Raw genomic sequence first — 25,825 nt, forward strand, 5'->3', positions numbered from 1 at the left:
ACCCATCCAGCTCCCACAGCTCCACATGTTGGCTCATACTCACACATTGTGACTATTGTTGAGCATCTGTGTCAGGGAATTGTAGTACTGAATCTCTGCCATAACCAGCATGAATTCAATTCCTGTATTTGATCCGAATTTGGATTGGAGTAGTAAACAGGATGCCGAACTAATTTGCATTTAAAGCAAGTACTATTATATATTAATAATCAGTGCAGTAATGTGTTAAACTGTTTGTGTAAAGCACTAAATCAAAGCTTCTAAGTATGCCCTTTTGCTGTTTTTTTACTAGTAATTCATAGTATTTACTTGCAAAACCCGTACACTTGACAGTATTTTACAATACAATTATATATATGTACTGTTAAATCACTTACAGTTTTTGACTGTGCCCAAAAGTGAAAAATCTGTTATTAATTGCTCACTCTCATGTTGTTCCAAACCCGTAAGACCTTACTACCTTTCTGAGCCTTGAACGTGTCAGTTGTGTCACTGTGTAAGGTCAGAAAGCTCTCGGATTTCATCAAAAATATCTTAATTTGTGTTCTGAGGATGAAGGTCTTGTGGGTTTGGAACGACATGAGAGTGAGTAATTAATGACAGAATTTTTATTTTATGGTGAACTATCCCTTTAATCATATAAAGCCTTTTGTGTCATATTTGAAGCATATATAAAATCATGATCAAAACTTCACTAAAAACCTGTAGTTACCCAAGGCTGATTGATAGTTTATGGTTTTTAGCAAGTAAAGCGCCTTTTACTGTCATTGTATAAATGCCCCCCCTTCAGAATGTGATTATTTATTAGTTCATCTCTCAATCATTATGGCATTGCATTAAACTATACCCACAATAAAAAACTACAGAGCTTTGGTCATAAAACTAAGCATTTAAATTTCATCTTACTAAGATATATTATTGAGAGATATAATGTGACAACTGATATTTATATGCATTTTATGTAAGCAGTCTGCTATACTTATAAAATCTCATTGATTTACATTACGATTACAAACTTTCAGAATTGGATACTTTTTGGCAATATAAATATAAACAGCAATTGCACCAAATTTTGCTCTGCTTGGGACTCTGAATATGAATAAAACTGAGCTGTCTTTTTCCTCCTTGAATTTGATCTCCATATTCTCCTATATTTAAAATTATGAGCAATAAAGGCCTGATGTATCAAACATTACTTAAAAAAACATATATGCATATGGATTTTTGGATATATATACACAAGTTTTGGACAATAAGATTTTTAATGTGTTTTATTCAAGCCTCACCAAACCTGCATTTAGAAAAAAAAAAAAAAAATTGAAAATTTTGAAAGCTGAATTTTTAGCATCATTACTCCAATCACATGATCCTTGATTCTAATATTCTGATTTGCTGCTCAAAAAAACATGTATTATTATTATTATGTTGAAAACAGCAGAGTAGATTTTTTTTCAGGTTTCTTTGATGGATAGAAAGTTCAGAAGAACAGCATTTAACCGAAATAGAAATCTTTTGTAACATTATAAATGTCTTTATCATCAATTTTGATCAAGTTAAATCATCCCTGCTAAATAAAAGTATTAATGTCTATATATAAATATATATTAAAAAAAAAAAAAACATTTTAAAATATATTCAAATAGAAAACAGTTATTTTAAATAGTAAAAATATTTAACAATATTACTGCTGCTTCTGTATTTTAGATGAAATAAATGCAGACTTGGTGAGCAGAAGAGACTTTTTTAAAAACATAATATAGCATTTTCCAGTTGTTGTTTTTTTTTTTCCAGTTTTTAAACTTTTTTTTTTTTTTTCCAGTGTGTGTTAATTTGATTAAATTTATGGTAGTTACCATATTAAGACAAAAGAGTTTCTCAGTCTATTTTATATTCAGTACAATTAAGGCATTCACCCTCTTTTCACCACTACTATTGTTGACAGCAAGTTGCAGAAGCAGTTGTGAGCATCTGTTGTGTGACTATGAGAAATTTCTTTGAAATATGATTAATTAAATTCATTTTCTGTCAATCCAACTAAAATTCCACTTATTATTAGCTTCAGCCAATTCGATTTACATTCCAACAAGTTAGTTCTTCACTCACGACTATTGTCCATGACTTTAAGCGCTGTCTTTACCTATAAAAGCGTATTCTCTCTGCCTGCATGTTCTCATATTCTTTGTCTGCCTGATTACAATGGACAACATCTCTTATCTGCTGCCGTAGCACCTCTGCTATTTTAAGAAGCACAACATTTCTTCATGTAATGTTACAATTGTTCTCTGAAGAAAATGGGGTTTGCTGAGGAAGTAAAAAACAGCAGTTTCTCTATTTTGTTTTCAGGCAGCAGATGGGAAGACCACTTTTTTCCTACATAATATAATAGATTTGACTTTGTGCATATATTATGGAACCACTTATTTATTTAATTCTGGTACTCGGGCAGAAAGATTAAATACGTAGATTTATAAAATACTTTTTCCACTTTAAATGTAAAACAAGCTCTAAGAGCAAATCTATACTGAACGGCATCTGCTAATGTGGTGTTTATCATCGGGAGTGGATGTGGCTCTGAGGCAAATTGATGCAATATCATTTAGAACCACTTGAGGGTGCAAAGTAATTTACTTAATTCACACAGTCCATCTAAATATTTCATACTTCAGTCTGTTATTCATGCATTGTGTGCATTACTAAAGTGCTAACAGGACATATTTGAAGAGGAGGCAGCAGTTTATCTTTATTCAACAGCAGTCGATAAAAACTTTAATTTGAAGTCAGCTACTGGTTCTTCTTGCTTTATGTGCATGCTGGGATAAAGTGGATAAGATGAGAGCCTGGAAATGCTGACCTGCTGCTTTCTACTGTACCGTTTGAGCTCACAGATTTCATCTCCATCATATTTACTCTTCAATAGTCTATGCAGGGTCAGAAAGCTCTCGGATTTCATCAAAAATATCTTAATTTGTGTTCTGAAGATGAACGAAGGTCTTAACGGGTTTGGAATGACATGAGGGTGAGTAATGAATGACAGAATTTATATTTTTGGGTGAACTATCCGCTTAAATACCACCTTGCCTACTAAGAAACATGCTGTTTACCCACATAATGGTGTATTTATGGCATCTACCAGCCAGGACTAACTGTCTATAAGAAAACTAGTCAAAATGTCGACTGACATACATGGACAGTAGAAAGATTTGATTTTGGCAGATCACCATGGACTGCAGCCATACACTCAGACTCTTCCCAACAAATGCACAATAAGAAGCCCAAACATCTTGATGAAAAGCACGCCAGTGTAAAGCAGCCAACTCATTTCAATTAGACTCCAGCAATGGTTGTATCTCACTGCACCGCACTGGGGAGCGAGGGTTGTTTTCCATTCAGGAAGAGCAGCTGTCTCACTCCATCAGCAGTGTGTGTGTGTGTGTGAGAGGGCTGGTGATCGTTCACAATACAAACAATCCCTAAAGAGGCTTTAGTTAAATTTAATACCAACTCGATTGTTTGTTACAGAGGCACATGTGAAATCAGTCTGGTTCCACAGCAAATGCCATCCACTCCTCGGTAGTTAAATATACACCTCTGTGTTTCTGTTTGGTTACTGAGCATTATTTGAAAGATTTTTCAGCATGTGTAACCAAACAAAAATAAACTATGGTTCTACCATGGTATAGTGTAGGGTTATGCGGTATAACCACCGTTCAGAATTAAATTGCCTTTTAAATGTCAAGTCAGGTTTATTTATTACATTTTTGTCCTTATTTATTACATTTTGATAGAAAGAGTAGAATAATAATAATAGAATTACATTATATATATATTTAAATTTATAATATATTTAAATAAATATTCAGAGTCATTAATTACTTTAAATTAGGCACAAGAGTGCTTTGTGTACATATTATATTATATTATATTATATTATTATATTATATTATATTATTATTTAAATACATATTAAGATTAATTAACTACTTTCAATTAGGCACAATAGTGCTTTGTGTATTTTATAATATTATATTACATTATATTATATTATATTATATTATATTATATAACATTATATTATATTATATTATTTAAATAAATATTCAGATTAATTAACTACTTTAAATTAGACACAATAGTGCTTTGTGTATATTAAATTAAATTAAATTAAATTAAATTATGTTATGTTATATTATGTTATGTTATTCATAAGCTAAGATAATACTATATAAGAATTGCACATTTTAGTCAGAAAAATATATTCTACAGATCTACATATTATTTCTATAAATATTTAGATGAAGTAATGACTCAAAGTTAATGATGATAATTTCATTAGTCCAACACAAGTGTTGCAACAAAATACGAATGTTGTTGCAACGCTTGTGTTGGACTAATGAAATTCTCCTGAAGTATCTTGCTACAGTTGCATAAAGGTTTCCTATATACTGTAGGTACATATAGGCCTATAATACACTCTCACTAACAGCTCTGTTTTTTGCTGTCACATTTAGGCTTAGAATGCACTACCATATATTCTCAAATAGGCAATTACAGGCTGGTGCTATGGCTTAATGAGTTAGAATGAACAAGTATGGTTAGAAATTCCTACACAACAACAAACATCATAGCAATCTCTAATATGCTATTATTCATCCCACAGAGGACCGACCATGTTTTCCATTGCTTTCCTCCACCTCTGTCTATACAGGTCAGCTTGTTACAGCTATACAGGTCTAAACGTCCATACGAACACGGACAGACTTTCCACAGGGTGGCATCCTGGATTTCCACAGAACACCAAATGCCAGCTAATTATCTGTGCCACTGTGACTTCCTGGACTAGAAGCACGTTCATAGTCTGCCACAGACAGCCCAGTGTGGGACAGACATGGACAAACCATCCACCTACTCACAGTCACTTAGAGCAGACGATCCTATTAAAAACAGACAGTCCAGACGCACGGCTTTACAGGCAGCATATTAGCGGCCTGTAGCAGTGTGTTGCGACGCTTGCTGTGATGTGCCATTCTCCCACTGCTGCAGTGCATGTGCACATAAACAGCCTGCTTATTCTGATACATTAATCCTCAACTGTGTGTGCCAAACCAAATCTGATAACAATTTATCCCTCTGTCCCAGTCTGTTCATATTCTCTGTCAAACATCCACGTTCCCTCTAATTTTTGTGCTTGCTGAGCAAAACCTATTTCTATTAGGCAGAGGCTTCAGCCACCTGAGCAGAATCACCTCATGCATCAAATCCATACTGGGTTCAACTATGGGTTGGACTATCATCTCTGTTGAGGTTGTTCGCTCACGTGACGTTGCTGTACTATATGGTTACGAAAACGTATTGCTTACATATATTTTTAAACATTGCGGTTTAAACACCAGTGATTTTAAGCTGTTGAAAAGCAATCAGCAGCGAAAGAGAACTCATTTCACTATATGCGCGTACTGTCTGAGAGACATGAATTATAATCGGAGAGTTTCTGAGCGTGGTCCAAGAGGCGCGCGCATGTAAAGACAGTGCTCATAAAGCACCGGAGTATTGAGTTAGTTTTGCCGCTTTCTAGGCATTGAACGGTTATATACACACACTTGTATGTGTCAAAATACCAGTCTTTGCAAGTATCCTCGTAAACACAGTAATTGAGGTCTCAAGTGAAATCAAACAGCTGAAAAAGAAAACACACATGTACCAGTATATTGGATCTGGGCAGCTCTTAAAGTGACAGCAGTCTAATATTTCTGCTGTCTGTCATTCATGTTAATCTCACTGCTCTTGACTAAATCCCTTTTGTAACTCTAATAAGAAAAAAATATGAAGAGTACATTTGCAAAAACAGATAACATTTTAAAATTTTCAAAAATCATGTTTTTTTTAATTCTGTATTCCGAATAATATCAGTCAAACTGCAGTTGGGTTGTTTTAATTAAATAATACTACCAAACTACCAAACCATACTACTAGTTTTTTTGTCCTGTTGTTAGCAGTTAGTTTCTTTTACTTATTTAATTACCGACTGTTCACTTGTTCACTTGTTTTTTAGGTTAGTATTAGTTAATTGTAATATTGACTTATGAAATTTCTATGGTTTCAAAAATGTTGATCATAAAGACCTTATTTAAAGCAAAAATAACTATATTGTGATATATATTGTTACCGTGAAATACAATTACTCATATCGTGATATACTGTAAGATCTACATTTTCAGATATTTTTTTAGTTTAAAATCATTTATTAGATATATAAGTATTTTGTAACATTATAAATGTCTTTACTGTAACTTTTAAACAATTTAATGTGTCCCTGCTGAATAAAAGTATTCATTTCTTAAAAAAAAAAAACAAAACAAAAAAAAAAAAAAAATACTTACTGCCCTGACTGCCTGATTGTACATACTTTCTTAATTTATTACATTTAGAATACATTTGCATGAATTTAGAATTTACATTTAGAATACATTTGCCATGAATGGAGCTGTTCTGAGACATGAAAAACACTGGATCATGAGTTGATCGCCTGAACGAAGTGTACGCTTTGCTTTGAAACGTGCAGCAAAAACAGACTTGATGAAGGGATTAAGCCATATTTGCGCTTTCGGTTTTAGTTCGTTTGACACATACTGTGCCAAAGCATAATGACCCAAAACACAATGTTAGAATAAGAAGTTTAAAAATATTTTGAAATCTACACTTTTTGCCCCATTTCATATTGTCATGTTACCGATTTTGCTATTGTAATACCATGTTGCATCCCTACTTATAACTAGATTTATAATTATTTGTCTGCCATCTTGGATTTATCTTCAGTGAGACTGCCATCTCCACAAAGCACACATGCAATACTACTTGAGATTTTGTCTTCCACAAGAAATCTTGAGAAGATTGTGCCAACCTATTCGAACAGTTTTAGATCAAGAAATGCTGCCTAAGGAAGACGCTGACAAGGTTTTGTACAGAGTCTATAAAAAACAGTCAACAGTCAGAGTAATTGTGCTATGATGCTTCAGTCTCATAGGTTGTTTCACAAATCTCATTTGTCTTCAAGTTATCACATGTTTGAAGGATGCACAGTTTGGAAGTAGAAAAAAACAAAAAAATGGGCAGAAGAAAAATGGAGCCTTTAATCCTTGAAGTAAAAAAGGAACACAAAGACATTTGTGTATTGCACAGAAAAAAAGTGCTGAAGATTGACGTTTTCTTTGTGAGGCTGTGTTGGTACATGCGTACATGACTAGAAAGACAAATCAAACCTAACAGGCTGAACGACATGATGTACTTCTAGAAAAAAACAAGGTGACATCAAACAAAAATGATAATAGGTTGTTGTAAAAAAGACTGAGCGAACTGAGTGACGTGCCGATAAAAAACGAGGATGAGGCGCCGGTGAAGACATTAATTTCTCATCATCCTTTAATTTGGAGGGCCATTTTGATGGATGAAATGAGTAATGAGGACTGAGATCTCACCTTGAAACTGATGTCCCCTTTCTTGCAGCACAGGCAGGCCAGCATGAGGAAGACAAACGTGAAGAGGCCAGAGAAAGAGACAGCAACCACCGCCAGAGAAGACGGCCATGACAGCTCACTCAGCGGGGAGCCACCTGGGGTGCAAAAACAGACATTTAGTACCAAACTCTGCTAATGAACTTCACCTCAGACGTCAGTGTACAAAGCCAAAAGATTACGCTTAAAGGTGAAGCGTGTCAATTATGCACCTCTAGTGCATAAACAGATCCAAAGCAAAAATGTTTTCAAAAGTATTCCCAAACAACCTTTTAGTTTGTCAGTTACAGGATACAATTTTCCCATTTATGACTCAAACTGCAGAATCAAGTCTGTATGAAATCAAGTGATTTCATTTGTGCAAGACTATCCACATAAAATCTGAAAATTTGCAAACTTCCTAAATAAAAACAATGGCAACCATTACAGAGAAAATGATATTACATTCTGTCTTTGTATTTACGCTAGAGACTCTCGTCAGCTATTAACAGCTGATAAGAGAATAACAGAGGTTACCGAAATGTTTCATAACAGCATCTGAAGAAGCATGCGGTTGCTGTCAGTAATTTGATTTGGTGGGCATCACACTTGAATAGATCACTTGTCTGGGGGAACATGATGAAACCAAGGCTAATGGATGCTAAATCTGTTTTTGTTGTTGCAGTGAATAACTGACACACAATCTGCATGATGATGCAGTATAGGGTTAAAAAAACCTAGATATGAGATGACTCACTTATTATTCAGAATGAAACACAAATTGCATAGTTTTATCAGTTAATGAACTGAGAGACAGTGATACGGCTGTCAAAGCAAATTCCGGAAATTTGAAGGCATGCAAAGGAGCTCTATATTAATTAATATTGATAAAAATATAATTAAAGTATATTGAGAAAATATAATGTGATAGGGACATTCAATACAATCAGAAATATTCTATCCAAACACAAAATTATTCTCATGTCTTCAAAACCTTGGCAAAAAAAAGAAATGGATGAGTTACACTGTCAAACTCCAAAAATTACAATAAAGCACCACAAAGGCACCATAAAAGTTTGTTAAAAGAGACGTATTATGCCTTTTACAATGTGTAACATAAGTCTCATGTGTCCCCAGAATGTGTTTGTGAAGTTTCAGCTCAAAATACCCCATAAATCATTTATTATATAATTTTGAAAATGGCTAATTTGAGTATAAACAGAAACTACTATATATTATAATAAGATCCCCTTCAAGGGAGTGGAATCTGAACAGATCGTTTTTTCACAAGCTTGCAAAAAAAGGCTTACCAAAAAAATTTACTGGGTTGTTCTTTTTCACGTTTTCTGGGTTGGTAGATGCACCGGGGACACGATCATAGCACCGAAACACGGAAACGTCAGATTTTCATGATATGTCACCTTTAATACAACTTGTGCCCTGTATCGCAAGTCTTCTGAAGTCATACAATAGAGCTAAAGAAATGACATATTTTTGTAGGCCAATCCAGAAGTTAGCATCACATTGATACCCTCAACAATAGGATTTTCTATTAGATTTTAGATTCATGTAGACAATAAGCTCTGTGACCAGAAAATGTTTATGATTTCTACATTTTCATCAAAATCTTCATAAAAAAAAACAAATTTTATTCATTTTAAATACTAAATACAATTACAAGTTAGGTTATAAATGAGCTACCCCACAGTCACATGACTTCAATCACACTTCAGTGTATTTAAACTCTACAAATTGGAAAGTTTGAGTTAGAATAGTTTAACAAGAGCGTGAAAATATAGCATAAATTATGTGATAAAACAAGAAAAAATATTTGATCTTGTGCTAACTCTTTTCATGCCAGAGTTTCTGAAAAAAGTTGCCAGCCACCGCCAGCATTTATGATCATTTTCACTAAAATTTCATGGCCCCCAGAGTATTTGGTTGTATGAAGATCTGAACATCCAATACATCAAAATAAAGAATACAGCCTCTACTTTTAAACAACAACAACAACCAAAAAAAAAATCTACTAATTCTAGCTGCCAGCATTCTTTTTTATCAACACAGAGGAAAACGGGTCTTATCTAGCAAAATGATCTGTTATTTTGTAAAAAAAAAAAAAAAAAAGTACAAATTATAATTTTTTTAACCTCAAACACTCGTCTTGTCTAGCTCTGCATGAACTCTGTGTATTCCAGTTCAAGACAGTTAGGGTATGTTGAAAAACTCCCATCTCATTTCCTCCTCCAACTTCAAAATCATCCTACATCGCTGCAGAAGTAAGGACCCAGTGTTTACAAAGTGAACATACAAAGAAGATCAAACGCCCTTTACAAAAAAAGGTAAAACAGTGATGTAGAACGATTTTGAAGTTGAGGAGAAAATGAGATGGGAGTTTTTCGACATACCGTAACTGTCATGAACTGGACTACACAGAGTTCACACAGAGCTGGACAGGATGAGCATTTGAGGTTAAAAAATACATAAATTATAATTTATTTTAGAAAATGACTGATTGCTTCACTAGAAAAGACCCTTCTTCCTCGGCTGGGATAGTTTAGAGTCCTTTGAAGCTGCATTTATACTGCATTTTGGAAGTTCAAACTCGAGGGCACCACAGATGTCCACTATATGGAGAGAAATCCTGAAATGTTTTCCTCAAAAAGAAAATATCTTTATGACTGAAGAAAGATGAACATCTTGGATGACAAGGGGGTAAGTACATCATCTGTAAAAAAAATTCTAGAAGTGAACTACTCCTTTAATCAAAGACCTTATTTCAGGCATTAAAAAAATCATCAATTCAATTCAATCCATGGTTTTAAGACTCATTCATGAAACTTTATGTAAGAAAAAAAACATGAAATTCAATTTGAAAAGATCATTCATGAACATAATAATCCTGAGGCATATGAATAACCTAAAGAATGGGGGAACATAGAAACCTATCAGCCTGATTCATGAATAAGAATTACACTGACATGTACCCACTAGTGCTATCTAATAGAGCAGAGATTGGTAAAAGAGATTGTATCGTCCAAAAAGTAGAGGATGACATTTGAAATGTCCCCTCGATGCAAAACTGTGGCTGTTTAAACATGCCTCCCAGCTGCCCAGTTTGACTGCATGTATGCAAATGAAGAGAAGCAATGGGACTCAGGCCAAAAACATTTAGGCCTTTTCACACTCTGTCATTAGAAGGACACTACAGGGGCAGGTGTCACATTTTGGACTAGTGAGATGTAATCTGACTTTCAGTGTAATCCTTCTGTCAGCAGGGGACACACAAAGACACATGTTACGCATGTGCTCTCTCAGTTGAAAAAGGACATAAACATCCTGATCTGCAAAAGTCTGCGACACAACGGCCATGTGTCCTGAAATGGAGGAAGTGGTGTGTTTTGCTGATTTGCTGACACATGTCGCTTTGGACACCGTGGTCCATGCATGACGTCCGCCAGGGGTCATGTGGGTTGTAAGGCCAATGCCTTGAAACAAAAATAGACACAGGATGAAAGGTATAAACAAATGCAAATGCAAAAAAAAAAAAAAAAAAAAAAAAAAGTATGGGCTCTGTATCAAAACCTAGTACAACCTACGTAGCAGCAATATTTTAAGGGTGCTTCTTAACTTGAACACTGTTTCAAATCAGATTTTTTTATTTTTGAAAGAAGTCTGTTATGCTTACCAACGGTGCAAAATACAGTAATATTGTGAAAAATGATTACATGCTAAGCTGAATTTTCAGCATCATTCCTCCAGTCTTCAGTGTCACATGATTCTTCAGAAATCATTCTGATATGCTGATTTCCTGCTCTAGAAACAACTGATGCATGCATTGCAGTTTTAAAATTTGCCAAAATGAGTATTCTAAAGAAGAAGGCATAACAATGCTGCATTCCAAAACAGTGTTCACATTCTATGACGTCTTAATAAAGCTACGTAGGCATCTTATTGGGTTTTGGAAGAGAGGCAATGTGACCCAGGAGCAGCGGAGCATGTGTGCATACACAACACCACACACAGAGACGCGGTCAGCAACGTGTTGGGTGTACGAAAGCATTTCTCCCACCCACTTCTGCATCTCCATGGTAACAGGCTGGCTGGCTGACCCGTCATGTTGTATTGCACTTCGCTTTTTGTCAAATCTCTCCTCAGCCCCCACCTTTCATAATGATGACACATTTCTGCTGATGCATTAACAGCTGCTCTTTCTATTTTCCTCTCACTCTTTCATCAGGTTTCCCTCTCGCACCCAAGCATTCTCACAGTGTCTTAAACACACAGTGTGGTTGACCTAGGGTCTGTGATACAACATTTCCCCGTCGTTTTGAAATAAGACAAGGATGTCGCATATAGACACAGGTGTTCAGAATTGCGTACTATCAGACTACTTATGCAAAATGTAGTATGCCTGTAGTACCTGCATGTAAACACAGCAAAACCAAAACCAGTTGTCTTAATGTTAATTTAAACAATAAACATCAACTGGTATATTAATAAGCATAAATTCGCATTGCAGAAAATAAGCTCTGACCAACAAATAATTATTATTCTTACACATTTAGTTCATCAAGGCGATATTCACAATTGGACACAACTTTTAAATTTTTAAATAAATTTTGAAGCCTAATTACAATCCCCAGATGTACAAAGTTAACATTAATGCAATTAAAGGAGAACTCCACTTCTCAATTTACAAATAATTTACTCAGCCATGATGTTCATGTCTTTCTTTCTTCAATCGTAAAGAAATTATGTTTTTTGAGGAAAACATTTCAGCATTTTTCTCCATTTTCTTCTGATATGGTGCCCGATTTTGAACTTCCAAAATGCAGTTTAAATGCAGCTTCAAACAATCCCTAATGCGGTTGTAAATGATTCCAGCCGAGAAAGAAGGGTCTTATCTAGCGAAACGATCGGTTATGTTAATAAAAATAATACAATTTATATACTTTTTTATGCCAAACGCTCGTCCTGTCTTACTCCGTCTGGACTGTTTTTGTTCCTGTTCATGACAGTTAGTGTATGTCGAAAAACTCCCATCTCATGTTCTCCCTCAACTTCAAAATCGTCCTGTATCGCTGTTTTACCTTTTTGTTAAGGGTGTTTGATCTTTTTTGCATGTTCACTTTGCAAAGACTGGGTCGGTACTTCTGCAGTGATGTTGGATGATTTTGAAATGATTTTTGAAGTTGAGGGAGAAAATATGAGTTTTTGACATACCCTAACTGTCTTGAGCCAGAATACACAGTTTGAGAACAAAAAGTATTTAAATAGTATTTTTTTATGTAAATAACCAATCATTTCGCTAGATAAGACCCTTCTTTCTCGGCTGGGATTGTTTACAACCGCATTTGGGATCGTTTGAAGCCGCATTTAAACTGCATTTTGTATGTTCAAAATCGGGGCAACATATAATGTCGGAAACAGTTGTGCTGCTTAATATTTTTTGGGACCTTTGATACTTTTCTCAGGATTATTTAATGAATAAAAAGTTTTACTCGAAAAATAAATCTTTTCTTTTAAGTCTTTGCTATCACGTTTTATACATTTGACACATCCTTGCTGAATAAAAGTATTAATTTCTTTCAAAAAACTACTGACCCCAAACTTTTGAACAGTAGTGCATATTGCTACAAAAGATTTAGATTTTAAATAAATGCTGTTCTTTTTAATATTTTATTCATAAAAGAATCCTGAAAAAAACAAATATTAAGCAGCTGTTTTGAATATTGATAATAAATCAGTATTTTACAATGATTTCTGAAGGATCATGTGACACTGAAGACTTAAGTAATGGTGCTGAAAATTCAACTTCGCATCACAGGAATAAACTGTATTTAAAGTATATTAAAATAGAAAACCACTATTTTAAATTGCAATATTTCATAATATTAGTGTTTTTTAGTTATTTAGTAGTTTGTTTGTTTTTTGTTTTTTTTTGTATCAAATAAATGCAGCCTTGATGAGCATAAGAGACTTTTATAAGAACATTAAAAATCTTACTGATCCCACACTTTTGAACAGCAATGTATAGAAAAAGTTTAAGTTTAGGCTTCAGTTTATATTTGCATATTAACATTGATCAGTGCACATTAAACATGGTAAATGGAAGCTCAACCATATTTTGGTGAGACACAAGAACAAACCTCACTGGTTTTAAACATCAAGCGAATAAGTTTAAGTTTCCATTTACCATATTTGAAGAGCTACTTGTATGCTAATCCATCAATCTTCATCAAAATTATATCTGTTCATAAAGCGGGCTTATAAAGTGATCATTTCCCCCAAGACTTGGTTTAAAACTCTCTTAATATTCAGTAATATCTTTGATTTGACTAACACTCTTGACCTCTACACTCAACTATAACATTTCATAACCAATGAACTTTGCAACACTGACAAACTAAACTAAAACTGAAACAACACTGAAGCCAACTGATCTGAATAATGATACTATCATCTTGTATTCATCACAACACTACCGTTATTTTCCTGTTCATTACTGTAAATCATCCACTTTTCATTAATATTATCTTTATTTGTGTTTCAAAGATAAACCAAACTCTTATGGGTTTGAAATCACATGAGGATACATACTCACAGAACATACTTTATTAACGCTAATGGAACACAATTACTTTCGCCTTTAAAGACAAGCAGACAACAGCTGATAAAGTTGGAGCTGTGGCGTGTATAAAGAAAAATAATGAGGGTGAATGAATAGATGGAAGGAAGGAGGGGGCAGCAGTCGCTGGGGAGATGAGACGTCCTGTTCACTGCATCATAAAGCAGTGTGACTCACTCCTCTCACGTAGGATTTCATTACCCAGGGTTCCCTCCAAACTTAATTCTCTTACTAGTTTATCCTCTTTTGTGGGTTTCGCCACTGAACCCAAAAAAAAGCTTTTATAGTCTACTGTTTTCATTCAGGCTTCAAAAAAAAACAGACTTCACAGAAAGAAAGGGGAAATGAACTGGCAGTATTATATATTACACCAGCATTATTACACATATTTTCATACAATAACTGTGGAACCTAGCAGAGTTTCCCTTGCATTAATATTTGAAGGGTATACCTATTTTAAGACATCTCGCTCCCACAATAAATCACAGGAATGCCACCATAAATAATCAATTCGTATCCAAAATAGTGATGACTTGCACTAATATCCACTGTTGGTTTTGTAGCTTTAAACTATAAACTTGATGTCAACAGATTCAGCCATTTGGTGACAGTACTTTAAACCAAAGTAATATTAGCAACCAAAGATGTATACTTGTCTGTCAACTGTCATCTGTACAGGCAGCTTTCCTGCATTAAGTTCTCTGGACAGTAATGGACCAAGACATATGCTTCACAAGTACTTGCAAAAGCTTCTGCCTACGCAAACAACTCACATACTTGTAGAAAAAGGCTTACTAAAAAGTAACTGGACTGTCCTTTTTCACGTTTTTCTACACACAGGTGACCACAGCACATAAACACGGCAAAAGTCCAGTTTTCATAATATGTCTCCAAATTGCTGGAGAAAGAAAATACTATTTTAGTGTTGTAGCTTCAAAATTTCATGTTTAATTCAATGTTACTTGCTATTTCTTTCTAACTATTTGTGAAATTTACTAACAATTTCTGAGTGAAAATTGTTTTTCAGGTCATCAATCAGAATTTAACGTTTAGTAAATGCAACTGGGTCATTCTACAGAAATGTCCACTTTTGGTATGGCAAAATGTTTTAAAAAGTATTTTTCTAACATTTAAACTTAGAGCACAATAGTAGATGATCTTTTGACTTTATGAATACATATAAATGACAGCTTAATGATTTTTTAAAAAACTTGATTTTAAAGACCACAAGTGTTTTTGTCACTGGTGTTACCTTGTTTTGTAATATTAAAGGTTTTTATAAAATATTATTTCTCTTTTTTTCAGTCATCAGAGTTACAGAAAAATAATGAAAATGCAAGAAATAAGAAGATTATGTTTTATTTATTTAATATGACAGGAAAAAACACAGTAACAACAGTGACACAATGAATCATGAGCCCTGATAAACTGATCTTCACTGTTGTTACCCATGAGGAAGGTAACACCATTAACAGTAACACCAGTGACAATTTTCATGAAAAATGCATTTTACAAAATGGCTGCTGCAAGGTATCAAACCACATGTCAATCATGGTATACTCACTAAATTAAGTAGTTTAATCCATTTGTATTCTAGTTCTTTACAATTCCCTAACAATAAAGTAGGTCACACCAGTGACCTCAAGTAAAATCTTCATAAGAAATCATGAGACAAATTAGAAAAATGCTGATAACTGAAAAGAGCCAGCAGACTTAACATGGGCTTTTTTCATAGATCTTTAGAAAACAGGAAGAAGAAAGTCAAGTGATGCCATCAGTGTGATTTTTATTTTAAAATAAATGATTTTTGTTAAACGGTAACACCCGAGACACAGCTCCAGGGAACCACTGCTTCTATTCCGTATTTTATAATATTTATTCAGCATTTAGTTTTTTATGCCATTCACATCGTATATTGATAGATATTAATTGACAGTTAAATGGTATAAAAACCTGTTTATGACCTCAAATGAAGCACTTTCCCTCTGTCCATGGCTGTGGGGACGAGCGGTTTTGTGGTGCTTGGAAATCTATAAATTAATTTAAACAAATATTGCCACATTAATAGCTTGAGAAGGTGTAATTGTTCAAATAACATATTGTTTCATTTTAAAATATAAAGAAATTGTAACCCTACAGTGTAATATTTTTGTTAAGGCTAGGGACAGAAAAATGGACATTCCCAACTGTAAAATGCAGATGTTAGTCCTGTAAACAACAGAAGCATTAAGAGTGACAAGTGTTTTCGGGTGTAGTGCGTACGTGACCTAAAGCACTTGATTTTATAAGCGCCCAGTTCCTCTTTATTACAAAGCTGTTCAAAGATGGACATTTGAGATTGATACTCAATGTTGCGGTTTCAGCACACTCCACTACTGAAAAGGGGCAACAGGAGAAAACAAGGGAAATAACAGATAGATATCAAGAGGCTTTAAATCTTCAGCTGTCCTAACAAACCCATGTCGCTAGCTCATGACTTCTCAAGAGAGGTTCATGACTAGAGACACACTGCGGCGAGAAAGCCTTTGTGTAGGTTGTGGTAGCACTGCCGTATTCTGATGAAAGACAATGCAAGAGGTGCTGCTAATAACACACAGCGACTGCAGACAGCCTCAGGTGCAGAGCCGCTCAGCTTAACCTGCGCTGTGTGAACGTCCTCTAACCACACAGGACATTCACAGTGGTGCAGTGTGGCTGCTTTACACCTAATCTATTATGTGAGGAAAATAAGGTCTCCAGTGCATATTATGAATCACTATAACATTATATTAGTAGCCTAATTTAAATATCTCAGTATGATGATGATAATAACATAACATAATCTGATTTCTTTAAGTTAACTTTGTATTACCCCAAGGTCACAAAAGTATAGAAGCCAATTCTCACCTCAGAATAATACATAAAAGATAATTGTAACTTTATTTTATTGTGGCTATGTATGCTACTGGTATAGTCTCATATGAGTCTCCTATGCTCACTGTTTTCTGTTTGAATATATTTTAAAATGTCCTTTATTCCTGTGATGGCAAAGCTTCAGTGTCACATGATCCTTCAGAATCATTTTAATATGCTGATTTGCTGCTCAAGAAACATTTTATATTATTACCAATGCTAAAAATTGCTGTGCTGCTTAATATTTTGCTGCTTAATATTTTTGTAGATACAGTATCCTTTGAATAATAGCAATTTTAAAAGAACAGTATTTAATTAAAATATATTTTTTGTTACATTGTAAATGTGTACTGCCCTTCAAAAGTTTGGGATCAGTAAGGTTTGTAATGTTTTTTAATTCGTTTTAATTTCGTATGCTCATCAAGGCTGCATTTACTTGATCAAAAACACAGAAAAAAAACAGTAAAATTGTGAAATATTATTACAGTTTAAAATAATGGTTTTCTATTTAAATATATTTAAAAATATTATTTATTCCTGTGATGCAAAGCTGAATTTTCATCAGCTATTACTCCAATCTTCAGTGTCACATGATCATTCACAAGTCATTCTAATATGCTGATATATTTTGTGTTAATGTTTTTTCTGTGATTCTTTTTTCAGGATTCTTTGATGATTAAAAAGGTCAAAAGAACAGAATTTATTCAGGATAAAAATCTTTTCTAACCATATAAGTCTTTGCTAATACTTACATAAATTTAACACATCCTTGGTAAATAAAAGTATTAATTTCTTTCAAAAAAGAATAAAAATGTACTGACCACAAACTTCTAAATGGTAGTTTATATTGTTACAAACAATTTCTATTTTAAATAAATGCTGTTCTTTTTAACTTTTTATTTATTAAAGAATCCTAAAAAAAAGTATGACAGGTTCCAACAAAATATTAAGCAGCACAACTTTTTTCAACATTGATAATAAATCAGCATATTAGAGTGATTTCTAAAGGATCACGTGACACTGAAGACTGGAGTAATTACGGTAAAAACGTAGCTTTGCATCACAGGAATAAATTACATTTTAAAATATATTCACATTGAAAACAGCTATTTTACATTAAATTTTCAGGACTTTTGATCAAATAAACATACGCTTGATGAGCACTAGAAACATGCTTAAAGAACATTAAAAATCTTACTGATCCCAGACTTGTGGCTGTGTATTTACTGAGACTTTTAATCAATCGACTTTAAATCTCACAATGTGACTTTTCTTCTCACATTTACCTTTTTATTTTTTACTTTAAGTGGGAAACAGGCTTGTATACTTACTTAAGAAAAAGGAAAAGCAACAACTAAGCTGATTTTCGCCTATATTTCCTATATGTAAACACCCAAACAATGGTACTGTTGCATGCCAATTTTATCATAGAAAGAAATATATGTATATTTAGGGTAAGAGGTGAAGCAAAAGAAAGTCAAGTGAGGTAGGAAATGAAAAAATGTCAACTGAAGATGATTTCTTGAAACTGGGATTGAAGCGGCAAGTGATTTGCACTTACAGCGTATAAACCCGCACATCAAAAACGGGAAGAAAGTCTACACTGTGATCCTTTTTTCCAGAACATTATCAAACAGGAGGTTAGCTGGTGAAGCAGCGGCATAGATGGGTAAATGTGAATGAACAAGAAAGCTGATGGAGCAGTGCCCTTTAGATCACGATTGCAAAGTGCTGTTTGTAATATTCAACACAGCACACAAAAGCATTGTGATTTGTCTTATTATGATCCATTCTAACACATACTTAAGAACAAAATGCCCCATCAGGACTTTTTAAAGTCCTGCTTTTTTTAAGCGCACCATTGTTGCTCTTTTGTATTTCCTTGACACACACTCTGCAGATTAATGCTTAAAAAGAAGCTACCAAAAAACACGGTAGTCCTTGAAAATTCAGTAGCAGGTGTTGTCCAAAAGACATACGACTCCCCAGAGACCTTCGGACTTGGATATTAATTCCAAAACTCATCAGGCAGGAGGCCTTCAGAACGAGAGCTGGGCTTTATGAAGCCGTGGCACAACATTGTTGTGGCATCAATAAGTTATCGCCTCGTCCTCTGCTAGGAGTGGACACTGTCTGCGAAAGAGCGTATTTTAACAATGCCTGATAGGAAGGAAGCACAGAAGGGAGGGAGGGCCACCTGTGTCCCTATTTTTAGCCTCCATCTCTCTCTTGCCATTTTTCTCATGTACACGCACTCTTCTTCCACCTGTCTCAGCACAGCATAAGTTTCCAGCTGAGCTGTTCCTTCCCTCATGTATGTACACTTTAGAGGCACACACACATAGTCACATATACCCATAATGCCTTTCACCTCTGTGACCAGGTGCTGACAGCTTTGCAGAGTTGGTGTTGTGCCAATCTTGACACTACCTCAATAAAAACTCCAGAAAGGGGGAGGTTGCGTTTTTCTAGACCAGCATTATTTCAGTGTTGTTTACATAGCATTATAGTGTTTATAAATATTATGAATGAGGTTTTCATTTTAATATTAGTTTAACCTTTAGACTCAGTTTCAGCTTTATTTTTGCTTAAACTTTTTAAGTAGCCAAGTCAACTTAATTAGGTGTTCAAGCACGTACGCTGAAGCCCTATTGTAATTGTTAGAATGGTCACGGATCAGTGATCTCCACGTAAAATTGATTGTGAAGACCAAACCGTAAGTCATAGACTTGAAACTTGGAGGGATGGTAGAACTCACACTGCCTACAACATGACCGAGGCTCGCCCCAATCGGCCTGACAGTGGCGCTACAGCGAAAAAAAGTACAAAATCACTCATAACTCCTAAACCGTCAGTCGCAGGCTCAAGTGTTTTATTACATTGGAATCTTTGGCTCATGCCGGAGAAAATGCACACCGAATATTTGATTGTGAGCTTGGTGAAATTTTCGGCATTTTTCACATTTTTTGAAAAACCTACTTTTGTGATCTAGTCCTAGGATTTTGGCCCAATCAGAACCAACCCAGTGCAGAAAGATTCTCTGGAGAGTGAATATCAATAACTATCAAAAAAAGCTGAACTTTCAACTCACCGTCACAATGAGATGCCAAAATGTTTGATAGGGGCGGGGCCACTTTTAGTAAAATGTAACTATAAGTATAACTCCTAAATGGAATGCGCAACAATTCGCCCTATCGACATGAAAATCGGTGTGCATGGTCTTGGCCCAAAGTGCCACAAGCATGTACAAGGACATTTCATTTCGAAAAACATGACAACCATTGGCCAACGAAGTTCGAGCACCTCTCAGACAAGGTTAATGGAGGCCAATCGGAAGGAAATTCATGGGACTGTTCTTCTCACGGCCCCAAGGTCTGAGAAACATTTGAAAGTAATAGGCCACTGGGGGACGATATTGCATTTTTCAAGGGCGTAAATGATTGTACATCACATGGTTTCTCACACATCTTTACGACATTTGTATCGTATGACACAACTCCTCATTCTGGACAGCTTTGCCCCTAGAACCACTGCTGTCAATCAAATTCTTTGTTAAATGATTGAGAAGATGTAAAAAAAAAAAAAAAAAAAATGTTTTTCACTCAATCTGGAAAAAAACTCTGCAGTACAATTCTCTGGACTCTCTAGGCCAATGATTATCAATTCAGATTTACCTTTTGGGAAGCTATAACGGGGTCATTTAGAAAAGGGGCCTGTCCAAATTTACCCAAAGTCTTATAAAGCCTAAAGAAAAACTCAAAACTTCACAAACTGCATATGAGACAGGTGATTCTAAACAAGCATGCAAAGTTTTAAGGGGATCATGTCATAAACATTAAAAAACATAATATTTCTATGGTAAATCACCTGGATTTGTCAAAAATGCTTTTTTTAAATCATTGATTTGGTGGTAAGAGTCTAAATAATGTATTTTTTCATATGTCCTTAAATGCCTTAAAGCGCTTGAACCCCTGTAATCGCTGCTTACAGCTATGTTTAAGTTATTTTATTTCAACTTTATTTCAATTACCAAAAAGTTTTAGTTTTAGTTTTTGTTAACCACAACAACAAAACTGTTTCAGACAGGAACATTATTAATCAGACTGTGTTCCTTGGGGTCATCTGGACGGGGCAGCACATTTTTCTCCCTTGCGACTCATACTAAAAAACAAGATCCAGCTCCATTTGCTTCAGTGGATAAGCCTATATCAGTGGGAATCAGAGGATAAACAATGACCACTGGAACGCTAAAGGAGGTACTCGTTCAGCTCCATGACAGTATTGACCTTTACACACTGATATAGAGCAGAGTGCACCAGACTCTAGCTGAGACAACGGGAAAGCGGGACAAGTGACATTTAGGGAAGAATATTGGGCTTAGTATGGGGTGGGATGGGGGGGGTGATTCACATTTGTCCCAGTTTGGCTTTCTTGGAGTTTAAGGAACCCTAAGAGGGAAAAGTCTGGCTCTGTTACAAAACACTGGAAATGTCTCTTAAACAATTTCACATTGACATTGCCAGCAAATTTGACAAATATTTCCAAAAATTTATATCAAATATTAATATAAAATTGTAACATTTGATTTGAAATTGTAGTGTACATAGGCATCATAGCATGGAAAACACAAACATTCACTGGAAAAATGCTCCTGTTTCTCATTTAAAGTTAATCATTAAAAGCAATAATTAAATTAAGTTCATCTTTTGCAGATCTCTAAATTAATCTTTTTTTTTTTACTATTCATCAGCATTTAAATGGATTATTTTAGTTTTTTTGTGTTATTGTTTATATACTTCGACAGCACAGAATTTTAATATTGTCCATTTATCAGTCTCCAGCCTTAAAGGATTAGTTCACTTCCAGAATAAAAATTTCCTGATAATTTACTTACCCCTATGTCATTCAAGATGTTCATATCTTTCTTTTTTCAGTCAAAAGAAAATTAAGGTTTTAGAGGAAAACATTCCAGGATTTTTTTATATAGTGGACTTGATGATCACCAGGTCAAAGGTCCAATCTGCAAATTCAATGCAGGCTCTACACAATCCTAGCAGAGGAATAAGGGTCTTAATAATTGGTCATTTTCTAAAAAAAAAAAAATGATACTACACTTTTTACCCACAAATGCTCATCATGCACTAGATTGACTTCACGCATTACGTAATTAAGTTGGAAAGGTCACAAGTGACGTAGGCAAAAGTACTGACCCAGTATTTACAAAGTAAAAATGCAAAGAAACGCAAAGAGGCAAAAAAAACAATGTCGGACGATTTTGAAGTTGGAGGAGAAAATTAGATGTTTTTTTGCCCTACCCTGCCTTTTTGAACGAGAGTACACAGACGAAGAACAAACCATGCACGACCTTTTCGACATGATTACGTAATACGTTGCATTGCAAAGTTGCGCATTGCAGAGCTAGTGCAAGATGAGTTTTCGTGATTAAAAAGTAGAAAATGACCAATTGTTTCGTTGGTCTCTTAATCCTTGGTTGGGATCGTGTAAAGCCCTTTGAAGCTGCACTGAAACTGCAATTTGGACCTTCAACCCGTTGAAGTCCACTATATCAAGAAAATTCCTGGAATGTTGTTCAGCTGTAGATAGTAAGAATCTTGGATGACATGAGGCTAAGTAAATTATCAGGAAATCTTTATTCTGGAAGTGAACTTATCCTTTAAAGGGCCTACATGCAAAATTTTTCAAGCATTAAACACTTTTCTATTCCAACGTGTGAACAGTTTGTAACAAAACTCAAAAAACACCACTTCCCTGTTTTCCTAGACTGTCTATGAAAGCCTGTAGACTGATTTTTATTAGAAGAACTCAAGACATTTTGGCCAGAAAAGTCAAAAGGATGTGACGCTTATGTGTGCTCCCAAGAGGCGCTCTTCCGTTCTTTGACACATGCAATGTGTTCAGGTTAAAGCCAAAAGCACTATTCTGTACAGTAATTTAAATGTGTCTTGCAAAGAAAAGGGATTAATTCAATCTATAATTCACCTATTTTGTCCATTGTCTCAAATACATGTTAGAATCAAACTATCATACTACACAACAGTGTCATTTTAATTACCACATCTTTCGACATGATCCCGGTGAACTGCAGACCTGGAACAAACATCCACATCGCTATGATCAAATGCTTTCTAAACTGCTGCTTTCTCACCGCTGTTGCTTTTGTTGTGTGTTTATTTTGAGAGGAAACTGCGCAGCACATATTCATCTAAATGCCGCTCACAGCAGTGTGGACAGTGTCTGTATGTCCGTTAACAGTACATTGCTTCAAGCGTTTCCAACCTTTTTTGTTTTACTTCTAAGCATGAGCAAATATGTTGTTAGCTTAGCAACATGCTGCAAGCTTTATTGCAAACAATTGTGAGGCGAGTTTTGAATGTGAATGCATTTGTAAATGCATTCAGTTACTAAAAATGTTGTACGCTCAGCTCCATTAATACATTTTATCACATTTGCACAGATTTCTCTTCACAATCAGTGCAGAACATATGAAAAAGTGTACAGATTCCAGGAGAGCCTTATCATGGCCCATGCAGAACTACACACAAACACACGAGTAAACAAAAAAACATCTTTTCATTAAACAGTCAATGCTGAATCAGTGGAAAAGTGCTGTGGTCTGTTCACTGCCCGAGAGAAGAATAGATGCTGACAGCTGCCTTCTGTCAACCACCGAGTGAGTGAGATGACAAAATCCACCGAGAAAGAGAGAGAGAGAGTGATATATTGCCAGATTGCTATTGGGTGTTGAAGCGGCTAAGAGAATGAAGACATTGAACCCCGTGGTGATTCGGAGAAGGAATGTGTCTTCGTGAAGGTTGAATGAGTGTGGAGGGTAAACAGCAAGTGGCTTTTTCATGGCATGTAAAGCACCGAACCACTAGTACAGCACAGATGGCAACCCATAGTTCTCGTAACCACAGTAATCAGAGGGGCTTGATGGGTGATGTGGAGCAAGCAATCTTAAATGCCGCTTCTCAGAAGCTTTACTTCTGGAGCTGTTTATATGTACTGGTTGTGAATGAATTCTTGTAAACAAGGCGAACAGTCATTGAAAGGATATAACGAGTACTATGGAAGTCAATGGATACTGTCAAATCTTTGGTTACAAACATTCTTCAAAATATCTTCTTTTGTGTTCAGCAGAAGAAAGAAACACGATTCAAATTGATTTAAACAGAATTTGACATTAGCATTGTGCTAAGTTAAGAGTGCAATACAAAAGTCCTTTTCAAGGAAAATCAGTTCACCCTGGGGACATATTTGCAGCGCCTCTGGGGGAGCTATTTTAAACATTTAAGACCAGCTTCTACTTGAATGGGGAAACACTAAAATCTCAAAAACATTTTTTTTCTCTTTTTGAATGGATTTCCTTCACTGAGTTCACTGAATCGCATTATGTTCTGCATCAATGATACATGCCATGCTGCCTTATAATCTGGTAAAAGGTATCTTGAAAAGTAATTATTTAGCTTATTGTCTAAAAATGACTTGTATTTACATTTATTCATTTGACAGATGCTTTTATCCAAACTGACTTACAGTTGAGGAATATAACAAGCTGTTTACCATAAGATAAACACGAGAAGTGCCTGTTATACAAGGTTTCATCATTGTTCAAAATAGCAAAAGCTAGGACAGAAAAGGATAAAGGATAACTAGATGAGTAAAGTTTGCAGATGAACTTTAAAGTTGGCTTGAGAAAGCCTTTCTGAAAGACTCAAATAACTTTGAAAAGCTTAAAGTTTAAATTTAATTGTTGAAATTTAAGTTTGGGAAACACGTTTCTAGCATGTATCAGGATGTTGCTACCATGGTTTAGCCATGCTGCTAGCATGATCATGAATTTGCAAGTTATTAGCATGTTGTTAACATGTTTCTAGCATGACTAGCAAGTTACTGACATGTTGGTTACATGTTTCTAGCATGACTAGCATGTTATTAGCATGTTGTTAGCATGGTTAGCAAGTTACTAGCATGTTACTAGTATGATTATATCATGATTAACGTGTTATTAGCATGATTATTAAGTTACTAACATGTTACCATGTTTCTAGCATGATTAGCATGTCACTAGCATGTTGTTAGGATGGTTAGCAAGTTACTAGCATGTTGCTAGTATGATTATATCATGATTAACGTGTTATTAGCATGATTATTAAGTTACTAACATGTTAACATGTTTCTAGCATGATTAGCATGTTGTTAGTATGATAATCAAGTTACTATCATGTTATTACCATGTTTCTAGCATACTTAGCATGTTACTAGTATGTTGTTAGCATGATTAGCAAGTTATTAACATGTTACAAGTTTGTAGCATGATTAACATGTTACTAGTCTGTTGTTAGCATGATTAGCAAATTACGAGCATGTTGCTATCATGTTTCTAGCCTGATTCGCATATTGATAAGCAAGTTACTAGTATGTTGTTACAGCATTAATTGCCTGTTATTGGCGTTTTGGTAGCATTATTAGCAAGTTATTAACATGTAACATGTTTTCTAACATGATTAGCATGTTAATAGTCTGTTGTTAGCTTGATTAGCAAATTACTAGCATGTTGCTAGCATGATTCTATCATGACTAACATGTCACTAGCATGTTTCTAACGTGATTAGCAAGTTACTAGCATTAGCAAGTTATTAACACATTGTTAACATGTTTCTAGCATGATTAGCAAGTTACTGACATGTTGCTAGCATGTTTCTAGCGTGATTACCCTGTTATTTGCATGTTGTTAGCATTATTAGCAAGTTACTAACATGTTACATTTTTTCTAGCATGATTAACATGTCAC

At 34.9% G+C, this 25,825-nt stretch overlaps 1 protein-coding gene across 1 annotated transcript in view; it reads right to left on the minus strand.

Moving 5' to 3' along the window:
- aatka (apoptosis-associated tyrosine kinase a) overlaps positions 1-25,825 on the minus strand; it is a 55,178-nt gene that overhangs the window by 17,572 nt on the left and 11,781 nt on the right. Inside the window, exon 2 of the mRNA XM_051106308.1 lies at positions 7,473-7,606. Coding sequence (XP_050962265.1) covers positions 7,473-7,606 — 134 coding nt within the window. The remainder of the gene's footprint in view (positions 1-7,472; positions 7,607-25,825) is intronic.

This window comes from Labeo rohita, chromosome 3 (assembly GCF_022985175.1).
Source record: "Labeo rohita strain BAU-BD-2019 chromosome 3, IGBB_LRoh.1.0, whole genome shotgun sequence".
NCBI classification, from domain to species: domain Eukaryota; kingdom Metazoa; phylum Chordata; class Actinopteri; order Cypriniformes; family Cyprinidae; genus Labeo; species Labeo rohita.